The sequence below is a fragment of the Lynx canadensis genome, chromosome B2 (assembly GCF_007474595.2).
Source record: "Lynx canadensis isolate LIC74 chromosome B2, mLynCan4.pri.v2, whole genome shotgun sequence".
Classification (NCBI taxonomy): Eukaryota; Metazoa; Chordata; class Mammalia; order Carnivora; family Felidae; genus Lynx; species Lynx canadensis.
The window spans coordinates 11,612,901-11,633,947 of NC_044307.1; the positions used below are offsets into that span (position 1 = coordinate 11,612,901).

The window sequence follows — 21,047 nt, forward strand, 5'->3', positions numbered from 1 at the left end:
GGAAACGACGTATCCCAAAGGCTGTAGGAGGCACAATATATATATGCTTGTATTGGGTCTGCAAGCATTATACTAGAATTCATTACACTGATCCAACAAGTTGTGGATTGTTCAGCGCTGTGTACTGGAAGGATACAAAGGAATATGCTAGTTTCTCTTGTACTGAAAAAGCATGTTCTATCAATACTACAAAATAGGAGCAGCAAGTCAAGCCAACAAACAATTTCTTAGGTTTTGGAAGAAGTGTTACATCTATGGCTTTTTAACTCTCATCGTTTTGAGACTGGTTAGAAGTCTGGAAAGTGAAAAAGGAAGTCTATAATAAAACATTAATGACATACTTTACAAGGCATCTGATTATTCATTCAACAGGTTCAACACTGGGAAACAAAAAAAATTTATGAGCTTGATCTTTGAGCAAAATTGTGAGGTAATCTGTCTGCCTCCTCCCACCAATCGTTTGGCATAAAAAAAAAAAACTTTCTGCAGAAAAGTAAAAGTTTCCCATTTGACAATGGCAGAGGAATATTTTAAGAAAAATTAGAAATGACTTTTAGTTTTAAGTTTTAGTAACTGTAAAGAATACAAGTCTTCTAAGGACCAAGAAACTGGATAATGGTCTTTAGGATGGAATTTTCTTACGTTTTGTAAAAAAAAAAAAAAAGTGCCTTGAAATATGTATCATGCTGACAATGTATCCACGCTGACAAAGGTGAACATTTGGTAAAAACGAGGGAAAAAAGGTCAAAACTTTTCAGAGCATATTACTACTGCATCACACTGAAACTGTCTCAAGGGTAAAAATGTACATCTTAGATTCTCAAAGGTTTTATTTTCCAACTAGCAATTAAACCGAAGTGTCAAATTGAATCATGCAGTATTTTTACCTATCAGCTACTGTGTTCATGATATTAGGGGGACAGAATTCTCCCCTCCCCCTTAAAATGTGTAATGCTCACTAGTCATCATGTGGAACTCAAATTACACACAAAGGCAAATCATGAAGAAACGTTAAATACTTCAAAATGCCCACGAAGGCATGCCAGAAATGGTGCTGTTTCTAGAACACAGAACTGCTGGAAGCCAAAACTAAAGCAGTAGGTGTTCCTGCGACTTCTAGGTCTTCAATGCTGCTTGTTTTTTTGTTTTTTTTTGTTTTGCTTTTGTTTCTTTTTTTGATGGGTTCAGGTCAGGGGGCTCAGTCTCTCTGGAGGTTAGCCCATAATTTCTGCAGGTTCCGTGACCAACTTGGATCCATCCCAGGCTGTCTTGAACTGTTCTGGAACAGGAAATTCTCTCTGGAAGAATGAAGAACAAAGTTACTTGAACCCGGGCTTTCTTCTGCAAACAGATGGGAGCCTGAATAGCGTCACATGATGGACGAAGACATTTTAGGGGACCCAAGCGTGTGTTGTGGAGAGGTCCTGTGTGTCATGTGGAGACCCGGATAGTTATGTGTCAGTTCTGTGACTGTTCGGGCATCGTGATTAAAGCTGGATCCTCCTGAGGTGCCTGGGGGGCTCAGTTAGTTAAGAGTCTGACTTTGGCTCAGGTCATGATCTCACAGTTCGTGAGTTCGAGCCCTGCATCGGGCTCTGTGCTGACAGTGCGGAGCCTACTTCGGATCCTCTGTCCCCCTCTCTCTCTCTCTGCCCCTCCCCTGCTCATGCTCTCTCTCTCTCTCTCTCTCTCAAAATAAATAAATTTGAAAAAAAAGGGTGTGTGGGGGGGAAACCTAGAACCCCCTAAGAATGAGGCATTCTTCTAAGTACTAGATATACAAGGACTCAGTCAATTGATAGCTCTGTGAGTGAGGTGTTACTGAGACGCCATCCATGGGAAACAGGTCTGGGAGGTCAAGCAACTGGCTTAAGATGCTATTGCTGTGAGCAGAGCGGCCAGCGGTGGACAGCCTCTCCACCAAACTCGAACCTGCACAGGATCAGCTGGGGGTCCTGTTCAAACCCAGATTCTGGGGCCCCTGAGGGGCTCAGTCGGTTAAACATTGGGCTTGGTTTCAGCTAAGGTCATGATATCACAGTTCGTGAATTTGAGCCCTGTGTTGGGCTCCTGTTGGCAGCTCGGAGCCTGCTTGGGATTCTCTCTCTCTCCCTCTGTCTCCACCCCTCCCCACCTCCTCTCGCAAATAAACTTAAAAATGCAGATTCTGATTCAGGAGATCTGGGGAAGAGAATGGTCATCTGTATTTCCAGCAAGTTCCGAGGGGACACTGAGGCTGCTGATGTCCAGTCACGCTGAGTAGAAAGGTTTTATCCCGGTGTTATTGGTGTACCCTTTGATGAAATAGGAAAATGTGCTTCGGGTTATAAATTTCTTACTCTGCATCCTGCCACCATCTCTTCCCACTGGGAAATATATGCCCCAGAGAGAGAGAGAGAGAGAGAGAGAGAGAGAGAGAGAGAGAGAGAGAGATGTGTGGGGGATGGAGGGGGGATGCAGGAGAGCCAAAACAAATGTAGTTTGGAATCTCTCTTTTCCCCAGAAAGTGATTCTGCGGTCATTTCAGGAGAGGATCCAGGGCACCTGGGTGGCTCAGTCTTTCCCGTGTCCCACTTCACTTCAGCCCAGGTCATGATCTCCCGGTTCGTGACTTTGAGCCCCGCGTCGGGCTCTGTGCTGACAGCTTGGAGCCTGGAGCCTGCTTCGGATGCTGTGTCTCCCTGTCTCTCTCTCTGACCCTCCTCTGCTCGCTCTCACTCTCTCAACAACAAATAAACGTTCAAAAAAAGAAGATGATCGAAAAGGAAGGTGAGAAGCAGTACTCTTGATGCTGGCTTCCATGGCCTCCCTGGACTTCCTGAACACACAGAACTGCTGAAACCCCAAGTATCGGACAAGCTGGTGTCTGCATTCACCCATCAAGGAGATGCAATGTTTCAGTGGAATATACACGCAAGTCTGTATCTTTTCAGCTGTGGGATGCAACTGCTTCTTTTGGAACAAGCTATATTTATTTTAAAGGGAAAGCCCTTTTTTAAAATTCTTCTTCTTCTTTATTTTATTTTTGGGGGGCGGGGAGAGAGAGAGCACAAGTGGGGGAGGGTCAGAGATCAAGGGAGACAGAGGATCCGAAGTGGGCTCCACGCTGACGGCACAGAGCCCAACGCGGGGCTTGAACTCACAAACAAAAATTAAAATTTTTTAATTTTAGGGAAGGCCCTTTCTCTAAGGAGCGATGAATTCTCCCTGAGTGAAATCTGTAGTGGAAAGCCGTAAGATGAAGCAAAGAAGCTGAAGTCTTCATAACCTAGTGTGTGTGTGTGTGTGTGTGTGTGTGTGTGTGTGTGTGTGTGGTCAGTATCCCATCTGGGTCTCTTCCCGATGAGTAGACAAGGAGGCTTGGTGGTTGCTCTCAAGAACAGGTCAGGTGGGGAGTACCCCGGAGTGGAGGTGCTTCTTTGCTAGTAACCATGATTCAGCTGCTTCACATCTTTTTTGGGAGTGAAGTGACAGTAATGTGATGACATTCTTCTCTGGGCGACTGATTTCCTTCAGGATGAGTCATCCCCACCATCCACCCCCAGACTGCTATGCCCACGGCTGGACCCGTGTATTGCTTCCTTCCACCTCCAACTAGAAAATGTAAGAAGAGAAGCTGGATGGGGCGCCTGGGTGGCTCAGTCGGTTAAGCGTCTGACTTCGGCTCAGGTCATGATCTCGCGGTCCGTGGGTTCGAGCCCCGCGTCAGGCTCTGTGCTGACAGCTCAGAGCCTGGAGCCTGTTTCAGATTCTGTGTCTCCCTCTTTCTCTGACCCTCCCCTGTTCATGCTCTCTCTCTCTGTCTCAAAAATAAATAAATGTTAAAAAAAATTAAAAAAAAAAAAAAAGAAGAGAAGCTGGAATGAGGGCATAAGATAATCTACCTATAAAGGGAAGACTCCTTTTTCAGCCTGGAAGCTCAGGTTTTGACCCCTACTCATGCTTTAGGTCAGTGGATCTCAAGCTTGGCTCCATGTTGGAATCACCAGAGAAGCTTTAACGAATGCAGATCCGGGGACCACGCCCAGGGATGCTAGCTCAATCACTCAGGCAAGGCGGTCCAGACCCACTGTTTTTCTTAGAAGATCCAGTTCCCGTGCAGACTGAGCCTTCTGCCTACACAGCTTCAAAGGCCAGGGACACCCTAAGTTTCAGCTCTCTTATCCGAAGCTGCTTTGTATTAGTTTTAGCTCCTCAGCAGTGTGGAGATGGAGAACGTGAGAAGACTCTTCCCCAGCTCAGGGTTATACCGGCCAAATACCGAGCTGGGAGGCATGGCCCAGTGCTGGCGGACTTCTGTTTTTCAGCCTGACAGGATGGATTCTAGGCTGTGCTACTTAGCATGAGGCTGGGGAGTACTCAAGACAGGTGGACAAAGAGAACGTGTGAGCATGGATGTCGTCTGCCTAAGGAGATCAACCTGAGTACTGACTGTGTAGACAGTCGGCTGGTGTCTGAACCACAGGCTGATGCAGTGCCTTCAAAGTTCCTTTTTCTCCCATCCTTCCCTGCTTCCCTGTCCCTTCTCCCCCCCTCCCCCTTCCTGCACAGTTAGAATCAGAGGGAATCGCCTCTGGGTTGATCTGTACTCTTCCAAGAAGCAACAACTAGAAGGAAGCAATAACTTGCTTCCAAGTTGCATCAACCACCAAGCTCACCACACTGAATGATGCAGAAAAAAGTATTCATTTAGACTTCCTTTTCGATGTGTGAGAGCATCTGCGTGCTTCTTTTAGGGGTTGCTTTGTTGGGGAGAGGAGGCATAGAGAAGAAATAGTTGCGGAATCAATTAGGCTGTGTTTCTCAGAGGGGCTGGATGGGCTGATGGCATCAGAATCACCCGGGATGCCTGTTAAAGTGCAGATCCCCAGACCCCGCCCAAAGCCCCCTGAATCCAACCTGCAGGTGCAGACTTTGGGAGCTGACATTTTCGTCAAGCTTCTCAGCTGATCCTTACACTGAGTTTGAGAACCCCTGTTGTAAGTATACCTACAGGAAAAATAGGTCTACTTATTGTCGACCTCCCTCCCATTTTTTCCCCAAGGCATTTCTCCTTCCTTTCTGTTTGCCTCCACCCCAGCAAAGGAAAACAGTCAGTCCTCAATACCGTGAACTCAGATGTATGGGGTACCATTTGAGAAAAGCTAGCCCGTTAAGGTAATTATCAGTGAACTTCCTAGAGAATCACAAATCCAGAAATGAGCCCAGTCAGGAAACTAACAGGGGAGAAGAACTGTGGAAGGCAACTCTCCGAATTCCTCTTCTGCCTGTGAATTATTCTACAAATGAAGTTCACAGGTTGGGAGCTGATTAATCAATCTCTAAGAACGTTAATAAGGATGGGGCGCCTGGGTGGCTCAGTCAGTTAAGCATCCAACTCTTGATTTCAGCGCAGGTCACGATCTCACCACAGTCTGTGAGTTCAAGCCTCGCATCAGGCTCTGTGCTGATGGTGCAGAGCCTGCTTGACATTCTCTCTCAAAATAAATAAACATTAAAAAAATGAAGAAAAAAAGAATGCTAATAAAAAATGCTCAAGAAAAATTCTTTACCGGCTTTTAAAAGGTACTTACATAATCACCATCCTGAGGAATCAGGACATTCATTTCAGATGATTTGGCACTCACGATCTCACAGTCCAGTGCATCTTCACTGAGGTAGATGTGGCAACCTTCCGTCTTATTAATGGAAATCGTTGGCACTTTCCCCATGACCTGAAATAAACAAGAGAACAATCCTGGGACCAACGTAGAGAAATAAAAATTAGAATGTCCTCGAATAAGTATGGTGCATGGGCTTCCCGGAGCTTTAGGAAGAGCTGGGTCAGGGCTAGTGAGGCTGCTTAATGGCACTGTGTCCAGGCTGAACTGGTGGGTGTCATTTGGGGACAGAATGAAAGGACCACACAAAGGGATTCTCAAGCTGCAGGGTCTCTTTCCTGAGACAAAATGAAGGGATTAATGTGAAAACAGCAGCTAAGTGTTCAGAAAAAGTCTCACCCCCCTCGAGTGGATTTGCAACATATATTTGATTTCATGATAAAAACAACAAGGAGCATTTGCTTTTATTTGCTTACAATTTTCATTCTGACAAATCTATCAATCTTAGGTTAAAACAAATACTAATATTGCCACTTAAGAGTAAACACACTGTTCTGTAATCGAGTAGGTTTTTCTTGAACCTAAATAAGAATAAATAAGAAACACTACAATTCTTTTCCCATAAGTCTTTTGCCGGATAAAAATCTCACTGGCTGAATGTGAAGCCTGAATAAGACATTGAGCGTCTAGGTTATTTTGAAATGTATTAATTCCAGGAGCCAAAACCGGGGACTTGGTTGAGGCCACTCACTGAGTAGATAAACAGGATCATACCCACGAGGGGGGGCGGTTCTTTGTATTGTTTGCAAATATCTAAGTGCTATAAAAATATTGCTCAGTTTCAAATTTCTTGTTTTAACAGTTTTGAGACATCCCCCCCACCAATCTCTATAGGGGCAGCCTGTTCCCCAATGACCATATTACAACTCTATAATTTTCCTTCTTGTAATGGTAATTGGAAGTGATAAAGACATCTGCTGTTTCACCCTGAAGAAAAGGCTGGGTTGCAAACCCAAGGAGCAGCTCCTGTCGATGGTGCAGGTGATGTAAAGAATTCCTCAGGGGGAGTCTAGCCAGGTCACCACACTTCTCTGTTTTCTCCCTCTCTCCATAGAAACTGGACACCGAGTTAGCAATGAGCCCCAGTGCCAAAAAAAAAAAAAAAATGCAGAGGTAGTTCAAGGTCAGGTAAGCATGGGATTTGCCATAAATAAACTAAAACAGTAACAATACATAGATCTATATTTCAAAAATGTGTCAGCAGTAATGTTTTGGTGATTTCTCCATTTATCTTCTAGTGATGAAAAGCATTTACAGTTGCCTAGAACGATATGGAAGCCAGGCAAGTCAAGAGAAAAGATAAACTGTCAGTGGGTCTTTGGTGATTTGTTTGTGAGGCAGAATGGGGACCCTTGAGGCAAGCACAGGACACTAATCCACTCTACTGATATTTATATATTGCTATATTGTATTACAAACGCATAAACACTCCATGTTTCCGAAAGTCTGAAAAAGCAACAGCAGACCTTAAACCATTGCCCCAATATGGTACGAATGTCCTTTTCCACAATATTTTGGTCAACACTGCATGAGCATAGATTGTAGACATGCTCTTTGTGCCCTGGTGGTCTAGGAGCACTTTGGGAACAGAAATGGCTTCTTATCAAGGGAACTGGGTCCAAGAGTCGTTCCTCTGCTGAGTGACAGGTGACGTGTGACCTTGCCCAGGCCAATGCTCTAGCATTTAATCTGTTTCTGTATTAGTTTGGTTTTTCCATAAATGTATTTCTCTACAAAAAATTTTTTTTAAGATTTTATTTTTAAGTAACCTCTACACCCAACATGGGGCTCAAACTCACAACCTCAAGATCAAGAGTCACACCTCCACAGACTGAGCCAGCTGGGTGCCCCTATTTCTCTATAAAAATTTAAAAAATTTCCATAGAATATCTGAGTCTCTTTTCTTTCTTAAAATTTGTGTGCATTTTTTGAGGGTAGTTTGCCAAAAACGGAATTCCTGGACCAAATCATATGAACTTAGGTGAATGCCCCTTTGTTCCCTTCAACCTTTTTTAAGTCATTGAGGTTAAATCCGCAAACACAAAATTCACCTGTTTCACGTGCACGATTTAACGGTATTTGATAGGTTTACAGATGTCTGCAACCATCATTTCGCCTCAGTTCTAGAATATTTCCATCACTCCCCAAATATCTCGTGCCCAATTACAGTCAAACCCCGTCCTCACTCCCTGGCCAACCACTCATCTCCATTGTAACCAAGCCCCTTCAAAAGAATGTATTAGAGGCGCCTGGGTGGTTCAGTTGGTTGAGTGTCCGACTTCAGCTCAGGTCATGATTTCACAGTTTGTGGGTTCGAGTCTCACATCGGGCTCTGTGCTGACAGCTCGGAGCCTGGAGCCTGCTTCGGATTCTGTGTCTCCCTCTCTCTCTGCACCTCCCCCGCTCCACTCACGCTCTGTCTCTGTCTCTCAAAAATAAATAAAGTGTTTAAAAAAAATTAAAAAAAATAAAAGAATGTATTAAATGTTTTAAATAGTTAATGACATTCATTTGATTTTAACATCCAAAAGCTTGGAAAGGATTCAAGAAAATGTCTCTCTCTGGTCTCTGAACCCCGTTGCCAAGTTTCAGTCCCTCTTGGACAGATAACCACGGTTTATCCTTCCAGGTTATTTTTAGAATGATCTATTTCAAACATAGCAACAAAGAAAATGTAACACGCAAATATACATATGTCAAACAGCTTTGTCAGGGTTTAACGTTTTGGTTTCTTTCTTTCTTTCCTTTTTTTTTTTTTTAGGACTATAATCTTACAGTCGAGTCGAAGTCCCCTCTGTATTACCCACCACGGCATTCACTACCCCTCTCTCATTTTCGTCTCTTCCTTTTCCAGTTTTATATTTCCCAATGATTTTTCTTGTCATTGGCTGGGTTACAACTCTTAAAGCATTATGGAACAAAGGCAATGATAGAAGAATTTTTTCTTTATTTCTGACTTTAATGGGGAATTCTGAAGATTCAAATGAAGTTTGATTTTCACTATAGGATTTTGATAGATGCCTTTAATTGGGTCACAGAAGGTAGTATATCTTCTATGACTTTTTTTCTAGGATTATCAGATACAAATATATCTGTGTATATATATGTGTGTGTATATGGAAAAATGAAATCATGCTCTACATAATCGTACAAAAGTGTTCTTTCCTCTTAACAAGGTTATCATGGATATCTTTGTAGATCACTTTTAAAAATGGTTATGCGGTAGCCATTTTTATATAGAGTTCAGAAGTTAAAAACATTTTTTTAATGTTTACTTATTTATTTTGAGAGAGAGAGAGAGAGAGAGAGAGAGCAAGCGAGCAGGGGAGGGGCAGAGGGAGAGGGAGAGAAAGAATCCAAAGCAGGCTCCACACTGTCAGCGCAGAGCCTGATAAGGGGCTCGAATGCACAAACCGTGAGACCATGACCTGAGCTGAAATGAAGAGTCAGACACTTAACCAACGGAGCCACCCAGGTGCCCCAGAAATTTAAAATTTCTAAGTAGACATAGCTTTCTTGATAATTTCTTCTATTACTTCTCAATTTAGAATTATTTCTCCAGAAATTTATGAGTATTTAAAACTGTTTTCTTCCACTTTACTATAGCTTCATGTTTTGTATTTAATTCAATTGGTTTTAATTTTGAACGTGATGTATTTTCATTAAAAAATGCTAACTCCTTATATATCATCAGTGCTACCCAATCTCATTTCTGTAAGAATAAAAGGAAGCTTGAAATATACTCTCTAAAATTCAGAGGGGGTAGATTAGATTATTTCCAGAATACTTTTCACCTGGTTAGATATATGCTCTCACCTCAGTCACAGAATATCATTTCTGTGACTTTGGGGAGGGGAGGGTTGCTTAAAAATAATGTGAAGTGAGAGAAAGCCTGGCTCTTTGTGTAGAAACTTCACTATCCAAAATAGTTCTTCAGAAACTGTGGACTTATTATTAGGTTTACATGAACCATATTTATCCTTGAGTATAATAATATACCCTTGGACTTTTCCTTTCCTTTTTTTTTTAACGTTTATTTTCTTTTGAGAGAGTGCACACGTGAGTGGGGGGGAGGGCAGAGGGTGAGAGAGAGAGAGAGGGAGAATCCCAAGCAGGTTCCATGCTCAGCACAGAGCCCAATGCTGGGCTTGATCCCACGACCCTGGGATCATGACCTGAGCTGAAATCAAGAAGCAGACACTCAGCTGACTGAGGTACCCAGGCACCACAGAACTGGACTTTTTCTGATGATGAGTGATTTCCTTAAAATTTTCATGCATAATGCTTTGGGAGAAATAGAACTATTAGATAAATGGATGGATGTGGTTTTCAGAAATGCTACATTAGAAGGTGGCATTATAGAATGTAAGCTTCACGAGGACAAGAATTTTTGTCTCGTTTGCTCACTGGTATTTGTTGTGCTGAGAACAGTACCTGGCACATCAGACACATTCAACAAACATTTGGCAAATGAATGAATGAAATGAGTGTGTTACATGTTAAGTGGCCTTGAGCACACAGCTCACATTAAAATTTTTAAAAATATTTATTTATTTTTAAGAGACACAATGCAAGGGGGGGGGGAAGGGCAGAGAGAAGAGGGGGGACAGAGGATCCGAAGCGGGCTCTGCACTGACAGCAGCAAGCCTGATGTGGGGCTTGAACTCACGAATACTGAGATCATGACCTGAGCCAAAGTCAGACACTCAACTGACTGAGCCACCCAGGCACCCCGATAACTCATATTTTTGAAACTAAAGTGTGAGCTGAGGATTCCGGTCAAGTTTCCCTGTGTACGTGGTGAAGATAACAATATAGTAAATGCCTGTGCGGAGTTATTTGGTTGCTTTCTCCTAAGTAGTTTTCTATCAGGAAATTAAATTTATGAAGAAATGGAAGCAGAATGGTTAGGGAAGGAGATTTACACAGATGTACCACAGACAATACATGGAACTGAGTGAGAAAGAGATACATGTATCCACAGAGCCTATGTGGCAAGGATATTTAGAATTTGGGCTGCAGAGGACTTAGAATCCCTCAGCTAACCTTGGGTTTCAGGGCAGGGAACTCTGAGTCAGAGGTGAAGCCAACTGCCCAAATGCATATGGCAGGTGGGGACAGAACTGGGGCCTTGCCCAGGGCTCAGGGTTCAGGACTCTTTCCATTAAATGGACGCACACAAAACCATGTCTTAAATAGTAGTGAGTGAAATGTAAAATGTCCATTCAAATGTACTTGAAGTAAAAGTGGCAGTGGTGGGGTGTCTGGGTGGCTCAGTTGGTTGAGTGTCTAACTTCAGCTGAGGTCATGATCTCATGGTCCATGAGTTCCAGCCCTGCTTTGGGCTCCACACTGACAATGTGGAGCCTGCTTAGGATTTTCTCTCTCCCTCTGTCTCTCATGCACTTGTGCTCTCTTGCTCTCACAATAGATAAATAAACTTAAAAAAAAGTGATGGTGGTAAAAAGCTCAGTAAAATGAGAGAAATATCTGTAAAACCAGAATCCATTTTTAACAAACATTATCAGGAAACATCAGGTCACAAGGGGTTAATTAAATGTATGAAACCTGTCACGGTAGAGCCTGTGATTCGGGAGTTGAGTGTTTGAGCCCCATGTTGAGTGTAGAGATTACATAAAAATGAAGTCTTAAAAAATGAAGAAATAATAAAAAATAACAACATGAAGAGAGTGTAATCGAAGGTGGAAGTTATCGCTGGCCAAAGGCAGGAAGCCCATTAACTCTTGGCATACTGTAAAATCCCACTGGGTTAAACCAAAATTTACTAAAGGAGTGCACATTTTCTCCTAGTTTGCAAATTCAATTCCAACCCTACTTCCCAGGTTGTTAGTCTGATAATCTCACCGACTCTTCACAAAAACTCTACTTCCTCCTTACTCAGAACCAACTGTCCCTGAGAAAAGAAAATTCTCTTCGGGATGGTGCTATCATCTAGGAGAATCTCTTAGAGTCTGTGTTCATTCATCAGTTGACTCATCCCAATCACTACCTCGCCAAACATTTACTGGACACTGACTATGTGCAGGGGCTGAGCCAGTGTCTGTGGCTGCAAAGATTAGTTATCTGCTCTTGAAACAGGCATGTGCAAGATAGGATGTGTTAGAGTCTAAGAGACTGAAAAGGCGGAAGTCACACTGTCTAAGAAGAAAGACAGGGCTTCAGAGAGGAGGTGATGACAGAGCTGTGTCTGGAGGAAAGGAAAGAAGAATTCTCTAGGTGGACATGGCCAGCCCCTTGGGGGGGCAGCTGGATCATCAGAGCAAAGTGGCAATGGGTTCAGAGCGCACGCTTGACAGGCCACCTACCTGCATTTGAATATCCTTGGAATTGATCACTTCCACAATGCCTACCACGTTGTCAAACACAAGGCCAAACTTCTTACAGTTGTCTAGAGGAAGCAAACAGAAACACAGCTCTGTTAGGCACACGCATCATGTTTATGCAAAGCAACTGACCATCCTAAGCGACCCCGGGTGCTGCCCTACCGACTGTAATGGAATTTATTTTTCCTTTCATCTGTAGAGTGGACTTGTTGCAGCTGAAAATGTAAGCCACTTGTTTCAGTTCGGTCTCCGAAATCACAAGGTCATGCCTGTCCTCTTGATATTCCTAAAATGAAAACACATGCAAATACTGAATACAAGGACGTATGCAGATAAATGGAATCCTCCGCATGTTGAAATTACTGTGGGGTTCAACATTAATTCTAGCTTTTCTATATGCCCTTCCTTTCAGAACCACTTTTTAATAGGCCAAACCATAGGTCTTACTCTGTTTTTGTAATGATGGGAATGAATGGAACCGCTCCTTGGAAGCGGGCGGCGGGGCGGGGAGGGGTGGTCAGTGTCCATTTGCAAACCAATATCAGGCACCCAAGAGGCTGCTGGGTGGTGGGCTGGAGCTTTTTGTTCAGTCTGTATGCTGAGTCTGGCCTTAATGCTGCAGTAAAATGTGCTGCGTCAAGGAGTTGGGCAACTAGGTTGGTGACGACCGTGGTGTTAAGTCCCTGTGTATCTGCAGCCCAAGACAACCTTTCTCGGGAATTTGGTCTTCCGGAAACCTTTGGGGAAGCTCCACGGATTGGCAGGGAGCACCAGGTCTCGTGCACATTCTCTGTGTCTCTGTCCTGTTCACACAACCAGGCAAGTGGTGGATGAAGCAGCAGATGACATCAGTGCCTCTGTCCATGGCCCTGAACACCCTACATCCAACCAGAACGGGGAACAGATTAAAAGCTTGTGGAAAGAGTTGTCAAATCCGTAGAGACAGAAAGTAGAAAGGCTGTTGCTGGGGGCTGAGCGGGGGAGTGGGGAGTTGTTGTCTAAGGGGTACAGGGTTCCAGTGTGACAAGATGGAAAGAGTGCTGTGGACGCGTGCTGATGGCTGCACAACGCGAATTCACTTGGCGTCCTTGAGTCAGTACGCACGCTTAAACGTTAGGTGTCACTGAAATGCTAATAAGATGGTAAATTTTATGTGTATTTTACCACAATGAAGAAAATGATTTTAAAAACGTGAAGAAAAGGATGCATGAGAAATAATGAAAAACCAAAAAGTAAAAAAAAAAAAAAAAAGTTGATGGAAGCATTCAGAAACACCCCGGTTTTTGCTCTAGCCAGAGGCTTGTGCCTTTGTCTTTTCACTCAGAAACCCTGAAGACCTGGGTAAGCACTTGGTCCCGTCACTGGAGCATGCCAGGAATGAAGGTTAAGGTTAAAGGGCTTCACTCACGACTCTCCATTTCTTTCCTTCCAACTCGAACACGGGAGCATGTTTCTGAGGAGGATGAGACGGGGGGGCCCTGGAGCCTGGAGAGAGGCTTTTGGTAGGAGATGGAGTTTGTCCTCCTTGAGTCCGTAGGCTGGGATTCTTGTATGTCTTCTGGTCATCTGTGACGTGCCGGAGCCCTGGAAAGGGAACACACTGCCACGTTTCTTCGTATTTTATGCAAAGGGAACTGTCCCTAACTTCTTGGATGAATATAAACAGAACAAGAAATTTTGGTAATGCTATTCTCAAGGTTAATAATATGCACAGTCAGAGACCTTATAGATTTAGAGTTAATTAGAAGCACTGTAAACATATTTTAAATTTGAGGGAACTTCTTTAAGGAGGTAAGATACATAAAAATTCTATAAAAAAGCAAAGCACCTGGCCAAAAAAAGATCACATGATTTACTTCTTTTCTCATGGCTAAGGCTTTCCCCAGGTGTAGCCTAGAAGGACAGGGGATTCCAGTAAGTATACGCTATAGAGTATGGAATAGACTTCAGGGTTATGAGTCCATTCTCTTACTTTGCAGATGAGGGGACAGCCCAGCCAGCTGGAGCCAGAGGAAAATTTAGAGTTTGGGGCTCTTAGCTCCTAGCTCAGCGCACAGGGACAATTACACCATAACTCCTATTACTGGTCTAAAACAAAAATACATTTGCATAAACCTTACTGTTCAGAATGCATGTACATCCTGATATATCTTAAAGGTATGATTAAAAACAACCGTTCACAGTGATGACAAATGTGCTTCAATGACAGAATTATTTGGCAAGCCGGTCCACTGCTTGAGGACAGAGGTACTACTGTTTGTCATTTTATTTCACTTGGTCTTAATGCCCCGGTTGTACATGGTGCCAAAGCATCGAGGCTGCTGTGAGTGGTGCTAACTTGGAACCCAGAGTCTCTGAGTTCTTCCTAATGGTCCACGTAACAGCCCACCGAGCCCGTCTCCCTCGAGATGAAGAATGCTGCAGGCTTCTGTTTCCCCACACAGCTCCCCGTGTTTTGGGGATGGGGATGGAATGATGCATCCATCACTGTAGGCTCTGGGGGGAAGCTATGTGCCTTGGAGGCAGAGGGAGACAGAGTCAAGGTCCAGTTTTCTCACCTTTTGTAATTCCTTCCCCTTGGTTAAGTTGGGCAAATAGAGCTGAGCGTGAAAGGGAGGGCTCCTCTCTTCTGTCTTCATTCTCAAAAAGTGGAGGTGGCCCTGGAGGAGGGGGTGGGGGAGGGGGCGGAGGAAGGCCAGGCCCAGGGGACAGGACAGACGATGCTGATGCGGTTGATGCTACTGGCCCCTGAGGGAGAGAGAAGACGGAAAGCATTGTCTTCAGACTCACGCTCTCGCTGAGAGTTGGGATTTCGCCACTGTCACTCAGAACCTGCTACCAATGAAGAAGTGGCGTTCAAGACTCACAACGGGCACCACAGGTCTGTCTGGAGCACTGGGACCCCCCGAGGGCGGGGGCGGGGGATGCACCTTGGGAACAGAGCATGACTGAGCTGGAGGGCCCTGTTGGCAGAAACTGCATGCTCTGGGTTCACGGTGCCAACTCAGAGGCAAACAGAGCCATATTCACAGGGTCACATCCAAAGCTCAGGACTTGAATGGAACCAGGCCTTGGCCAGCTGAGAATCATAAGAAGAATGTAGTTCAACCGATATGAGGATTCGCTCTTTTGGGCTGCTGGGAATCACAACCACCAATAAGAGAGAGAGAGTGGCAAAAATACTCAGTGGATATTAGGTGTTTCTGAACCTTTTTGAGCAGCTCAAGAGAGAGATACTGAAACTCTTTCTCTGGAACTCATTTTCCAAGTATGCATGCCTCACACTGACCCCCAAGCGGGGGCCGTGTATGGCCTGGATGCCTGTCAAATCAGGGTCCAGGACCCATCTGATGGTTTCACGCATCTAATGTTGATTGTTAATGAACCAATTAAAAATTGAATCCTTTCTGAGCAAGATCTAGGCTTACTTATTTTCGCTGCTATGTGCAATTCAAGGTTTGTTTTCGGTTTGAAGTTCTAACAAATTCATATGACAGTAAAAGGTGCTAGACAATAGAAGAGTATGTTTGAATGTTTTGAGAAAACCACCCCCTCTCCCCCATGTAAACACACATATACAACAAACTTGGGTGATGCAATATTTTACTTTTAAACCTAAAGCGGAGGGGTGCCTGGGTGGCTCAGTCGGTTAAACGTCCGACTTTGGCTCAGGTCATGTTCTCACGGTTTGTGGGTTTGAGCCCCGTATCGGGTTCTGTGCTGACAGCTCAGAGCCTGGAGCCTATTTCGGAATCTGTGTCTCCTTCTCTCTCTGCCCTCCACCCCCTCCCCACCCAATCAAAAATAAATAAATGTTAAAAAAATAAACCTGAAGTAGAGCTCTGTATCTAGGATAAGGCATTATAAGTGAATTCAATGAAAAAATAGAAAATTAAAAAAGTTGAGAGTAATGGACATGTGGTTTAGGCTCATGTATTTCCAATGCCAAATATAAAATGTAAAACATCTAAGTGCTAAATATTAACGAAGACAGCATATTCTCATTTTCATAAGCAAGTCAGTATTCCCAAGTGTCAATATTGGGAAGTTTTAATTGGTAGTAGTTTTCAGTTGAAACAACAACAAAAAAAAAAACCCAACATGCTATTTTCAAAGTACTTATATAATCTCTATTAAGTGCAGAATTACTCTAAAGATAAAAGATTCTTCTCTTATTCAGAATGCATGTCTGAAAAACTGAGTGGGCTGGAGGTCTTATCTCCTGAAGCTGTAATTTGTGATGGCTTTTTGTTTCTAAGGAAGACCAGCCTGACTCCATCAGAATGCTTGAGTCAAGTAAACCAGGACTGCACAATTCATGAGGCCGGCCAATTTTTCTTTCTTTGTATCCTAAATGTTTCCCATTATGTTGCTAGGGTGAAATTTGAGAATTTGCTCTGAATCATCAATAGCATGGAAGAGAAGCTTTGCACATCAAGCAATATTCCAGTCCTTAGTTCCAGACCCTGAAAGCCCCACTACCCCCACCAACATTACTTTTACTATTAAGCACGTAATAGCTCATAGAGTGAGTGGAGGGCCAGACCCCTTCCTCACTTCTGAAACGCTGCAGCTTTGCAGTCCTATTTTGTGGAAAGGATAGAGGATACTGGCTTCTCTATCTCAGACTGATTTTGATGGCGCCCCTGCTCTCAGAATTCAGAGCGTCTCTCTAAGAGCCATTAAAAGGACACTGAAACCAATAAGCTACAGATACAACTTTTTGGAACTTTGATACCTTCAGATGGCTGACCCAGGAACGCCAAACAAAGGATTTACTGCAACAACTGTTGAATATAAAAGCCAAAATATAAGAGAACTCAGGACCAGCTGAAACTCAACTTATCCTGAGTGCCTTCTGGCTCAGCCCCAGTGACAGCACAAAACTAGGCTCCAGTTTCCAAGGGGACTTTACAATCAGCATTCAGGGGCTTTCCTGCAGACTCAAAAGCAAACTTGGTAGGCATTCCCTTGACAGGCCTCGGGGGCTACTTTGTAGCAGAACCCGGTCTTTACCTCTTTCTTCCTCCTCTTTTCCTCCGGCAGGATCTCACGGCACCTGGTAGCGAGCACCAGTACAGAGTGTTCTGTATTCTCACATGTGCCTGGCCACGAGTGGCAGTCACATCCACTGAAATTGCAGCCCAGCACTAATCTTCAGGTGTCCCAGTAGAGACAGAAGGGAGATGGTCAGGGAAGGGAAGGGAGCCAAGAGTTCTGGAAAGTCTAGTATTTCCAGGTGTCGATTACTTCTGTTCATGTAACAAGACATTTAATGCTCAGTATGGGACAGCCTCTATGCCTCTATTCCCAAACTTGTGTGAGCATTCGAATCATTCTGAAATCTGTTAGAAATTTAAAAACCCAGCCCGTGTGCTAGAAATCCTCTCTGGGGAGGTGGGAAGCATCTGTTTTTTTTAATTTTTATTTTTTAACATTTATTTATCTTTCAGAGAGAGAGAGAGAGAGAGAGAAAGAGCACGCGTGAGTGGGGGTGGGACAGAAAGGGAGGTAGAGAGAGAGAGAATCCCAAGCAGGTTCCATGCTATCAGCACAGAGCCTGTAGTGGAGCTAGAACCCACGAACTGTGAGATCATGACCTTAGCTGAAATCAAGAGTCACTCACTTAACCAACAGAGCCACATCTGTATTTTTTGAAGCTTCCTGGGTGATTCCAGTGCTCAGCCAAGTTTGGGAAGAATCACTCCATGCTACGTGCGGAGATTAATCTTAGTCCTCACAATAATATCATTAGGACTGTCTTGAAATCCCTCCTTAACAGAAAACAAAGCAGGAAATCAGAAAGGCTGACCCAATATTAAATGGCTAGTAAATGGCAGAGACATAATTCAAGCAATCTGCTTGATTCTAAAGCCTTCTTCAGGGAAATCTTTTATGTTATATTTAGAATATTTTTTTTTAAAATAGTCACTAGTGAAATTAAAGGGCCAGAGGTATAGGCTACGTCAATACATATGTAGTGTTGTTCTTGGGCCTCTCGCTAGAATATACATGACTCAAGTATGGGGAGGTGGTGTAAGAGGGGGCTTAATTTTTATCTCCACTATTCCTTGCTCTGTTTCTCTAATGCCTCCGTGGCTGACTGAGCTCCTACAGCCAACTCTGGGACCAGGACCCCTATATCCTATGGAGATTTAGGAAGTCTTGGGTGTTGACAGTGGCCCCTCAGCATCCAAACATCCTTGACGCTGGATTGTTGTGGCTCTGAGCCTGTGCTTCTAGAAACTGGCCTCTTGCCTTATTCGCTTTTCTTGAGTACCTACTGGTTCCAGTAATAGGGTGTTTGCACCCAAATCATGGCTCCTTGCCTTAGGGTTCAAGTTTTTCTGGGGTGGGGGCCTGACCCTCCCCCCACCGGGGACTGGAGATTTAAGGGCATCACCTCTTGGTGTGACTTCCTATTACAGATAACGCACCAGCTGGTCTAGACTGAAGGAGACGCGGTGGATCAGATCAGGGCTACGGCCTCCGTGGCCTGTGGAGTGATCCACCACAACCCGCTGTCACTGCGATGTAGGCCCTGTGGGAAGCAGAGCGCAGAGAAGAGAGCAGCACGGGGAGGACACAGTGCACGCTGTGAGCTGGGTCCCTGCAGGGAGACAGGAGGACGGCTCCCAGACGGGCAAGCCTGCCTGGAGGTGCCGGGAGCAAGAGCCGGGAAGAGCCTTCGGACCAATCGTGCCTGCTCCAGGAACATGAGGGGTCCGGGGAGAGTCACAGGGGAGAGCTTTTAATTAGCCTGCAGACGGCATTCACTTCTTAGAACACAGGCTGTGGGGTCCCACGTACACATGTGGATTAAAATAAAGACATTCAGGGGCGCCTGGGTGGCTCAGTCGGTTAAGTGTCCGACTTTGGCTCAGGTGGTGATCTCACGGTTCACGAGTTCGAGCCCCACGTGGGGCTCTGTGCTGACAGCTCAGAGCCTGGAGCCTGCTTCAGATTCTGTGTCTCCCTTACTCTGCCCCTCCCCCACTCATCCTCTGTCTCTCTCTCTCTCTCTCTCTCTCTCTCTCAAAAATAAACATTAAAAAAATAAAATAAAGGGGCGCCTGGGTGGCTTGGTCGGTTAAGCGTCCGACTTCGGCTCAGGTCATGATCTCACCGTCCGTGAGTTCGAGCCCCGTGTCGGGTTCTGTGCTGACAGCTCAGAGCCTAGAGCCTGTTTCAGATTCTGTGTCTCCCTCTCTCTCTGCCCCTCCCCTGTTCATGCTCTGTCTCTCTCTGTCTCGAAAATAAATAAACGTTAAAAAAAATTATAATAAAATAAAATAAAGACATTTAATAAAAGATGTTGTTTACTTGCAAACTATCTGAATATTTCTATTCCTTCTAAAAGAAACTTTTTCTTAATAAAAAATTCCGTTACAGTGTGCTTTACCCTAACAAGTGAAGAATCGTACATCTTAAAGCTGAAGACCTACAGGATTATGATATCACATGACTTGCACAAGGTCACACAGACCAGAAGGTGAAAGTGGGGAATGATGCTGAGCCAGCAGGAAGAAAGGCTGAGCCTCACTGGGCAGCAATGACCCCACCCCCACCCCACCCCCGATACACAGATGCTTTTTAAAAATACTACTTTGAGGGGCTCCTGGGTGGCTTAGTCAGTTAAGCATCTGACTTTTGATCTCAGCTCAGGTCATGATCTCACATTTCCTGGGTTCAAATCCCATGGCCGGCTCTTCATTGGCAGCTAGGAGCCTGCTTGGGATTCTGTCTCGCCCTCTCTCTCCCCTTCCCTGCTTGTTCTCTCTCTCTCTCTCTCTCTCTCTCTCTCTCTCTCAAAATAAATAAATAAACTTAAAAAAATCCTTTGGTATTTGTATTTGGTACAAAATACTTTGATACATTGATGTCTCAAGTATCTTAGAGCCCCAGACTGGTAACAACTGAAATATACATTTTATCAAAGTCATTGTAACAATGGCTTATAATTTAAAGAAAAGCAGCACATTTAGGACTTTATTTTGTTTATTTGTTTTTTATTTTTCTTTTAAGTAGGCTCCACACCCAGTGTATAGCCCAACGCAGGGCTTGAACTCACCATCCTCAGATGAAGACCTGAGCTGAGATCGAGTCAGATGTTTAACTGACTTTCATGTTTATGATTTTAAATGGCCATATTGAAGGTGCAAAATTCACCCATGTTGCAGCAAGAGCACAGCATAAAACCTAGAAATGCTGCTTTCGAAAGCTATTCAGATTAATTCTGAGAGCAGATGTTTGATTGTATACTTTTCTTTGGAGGTGGGGAGGGCAAAGACTCAAAAACGTCTGCAAATCTCTTCCTCTAAGTTAATTTCAACTGTCCTGGGAACAGCTGCTTCCTCTGATTTTAAATATATGAACTGTAAAATAATGAAACCATTGTATGCAGCATGTGCAAAGCTTGTCATGTTGCAGTTATATATGCCATATACATATGTGATAGTACAAGTAATATACAAGTAATACAATTGTGTACTAACATGTGCCAAAACTTTTCATTAAATGTTACTTGAATTAATAACTAATCATTTTATTACTTTAGAATTTATATTTTATTCTGAAGAAGCAGCTACTTCGGGCTCTCAAATGAAGCCTCCTCACTGTTTTGCTGCTGGTAATTATGGACGTAATTAACAACTCACTTCTTTCCCCAGTGACAAACACCAGTTTGGGTACAGTGTAGCTTTGGATCTATCTAATTTACCAAAAAGACTCCCATGATCCACTTTGTTGAGTTTGTAGAAAGTGGGTCTAATGCAGTAGAATTAGACAGAGGTTTTTATCTTTGTGAAAAATTAAGCCAAAAGTGAAACATAGCCGCTTAAGTAAAAAAAAAAAAAAATCTATTTCTCTCTCCTCTCTCTCTCTTTCTCTCTCCCTCTCTCTCTCGGCTAAACATTTTCCACCAACACAGCTGCTTAAGTAAAAAAAAAAAAAATCTATCTATCCTCTCTCTCTCAGCTACCAGTTTTCCATCTATGATTTTTCTGCTCAATAACTGACTTGTTTGGAAATTTTCAACTTTCAC

General features: G+C 43.8%; 1 protein-coding gene across 2 annotated transcripts in view; it reads right to left on the reverse strand.

Moving 5' to 3' along the window:
• Positions 1-360: 360 nt before the first annotated feature.
• CAP2 (cyclase associated actin cytoskeleton regulatory protein 2) overlaps positions 361-21,047 on the reverse strand; it is a 152,485-nt gene continuing 131,798 nt past the window's right edge. For both annotated transcript variants that reach the window (XM_030314790.1, XM_030314789.1), the window contains 6 exons: positions 14,563-14,752; positions 13,413-13,588; positions 12,167-12,290; positions 11,987-12,069; positions 5,574-5,714; positions 361-1,298 (listed from right to left, as the gene is read on the reverse strand). In XM_030314790.1, coding sequence (XP_030170650.1) covers positions 1,215-1,298; positions 5,574-5,714; positions 11,987-12,069; positions 12,167-12,290; positions 13,413-13,588; positions 14,563-14,752 — 798 coding nt within the window. In that variant the 3' untranslated portion in view covers positions 361-1,214. The remainder of the gene's footprint in view (positions 1,299-5,573; positions 5,715-11,986; positions 12,070-12,166; positions 12,291-13,412; positions 13,589-14,562; positions 14,753-21,047) is intronic.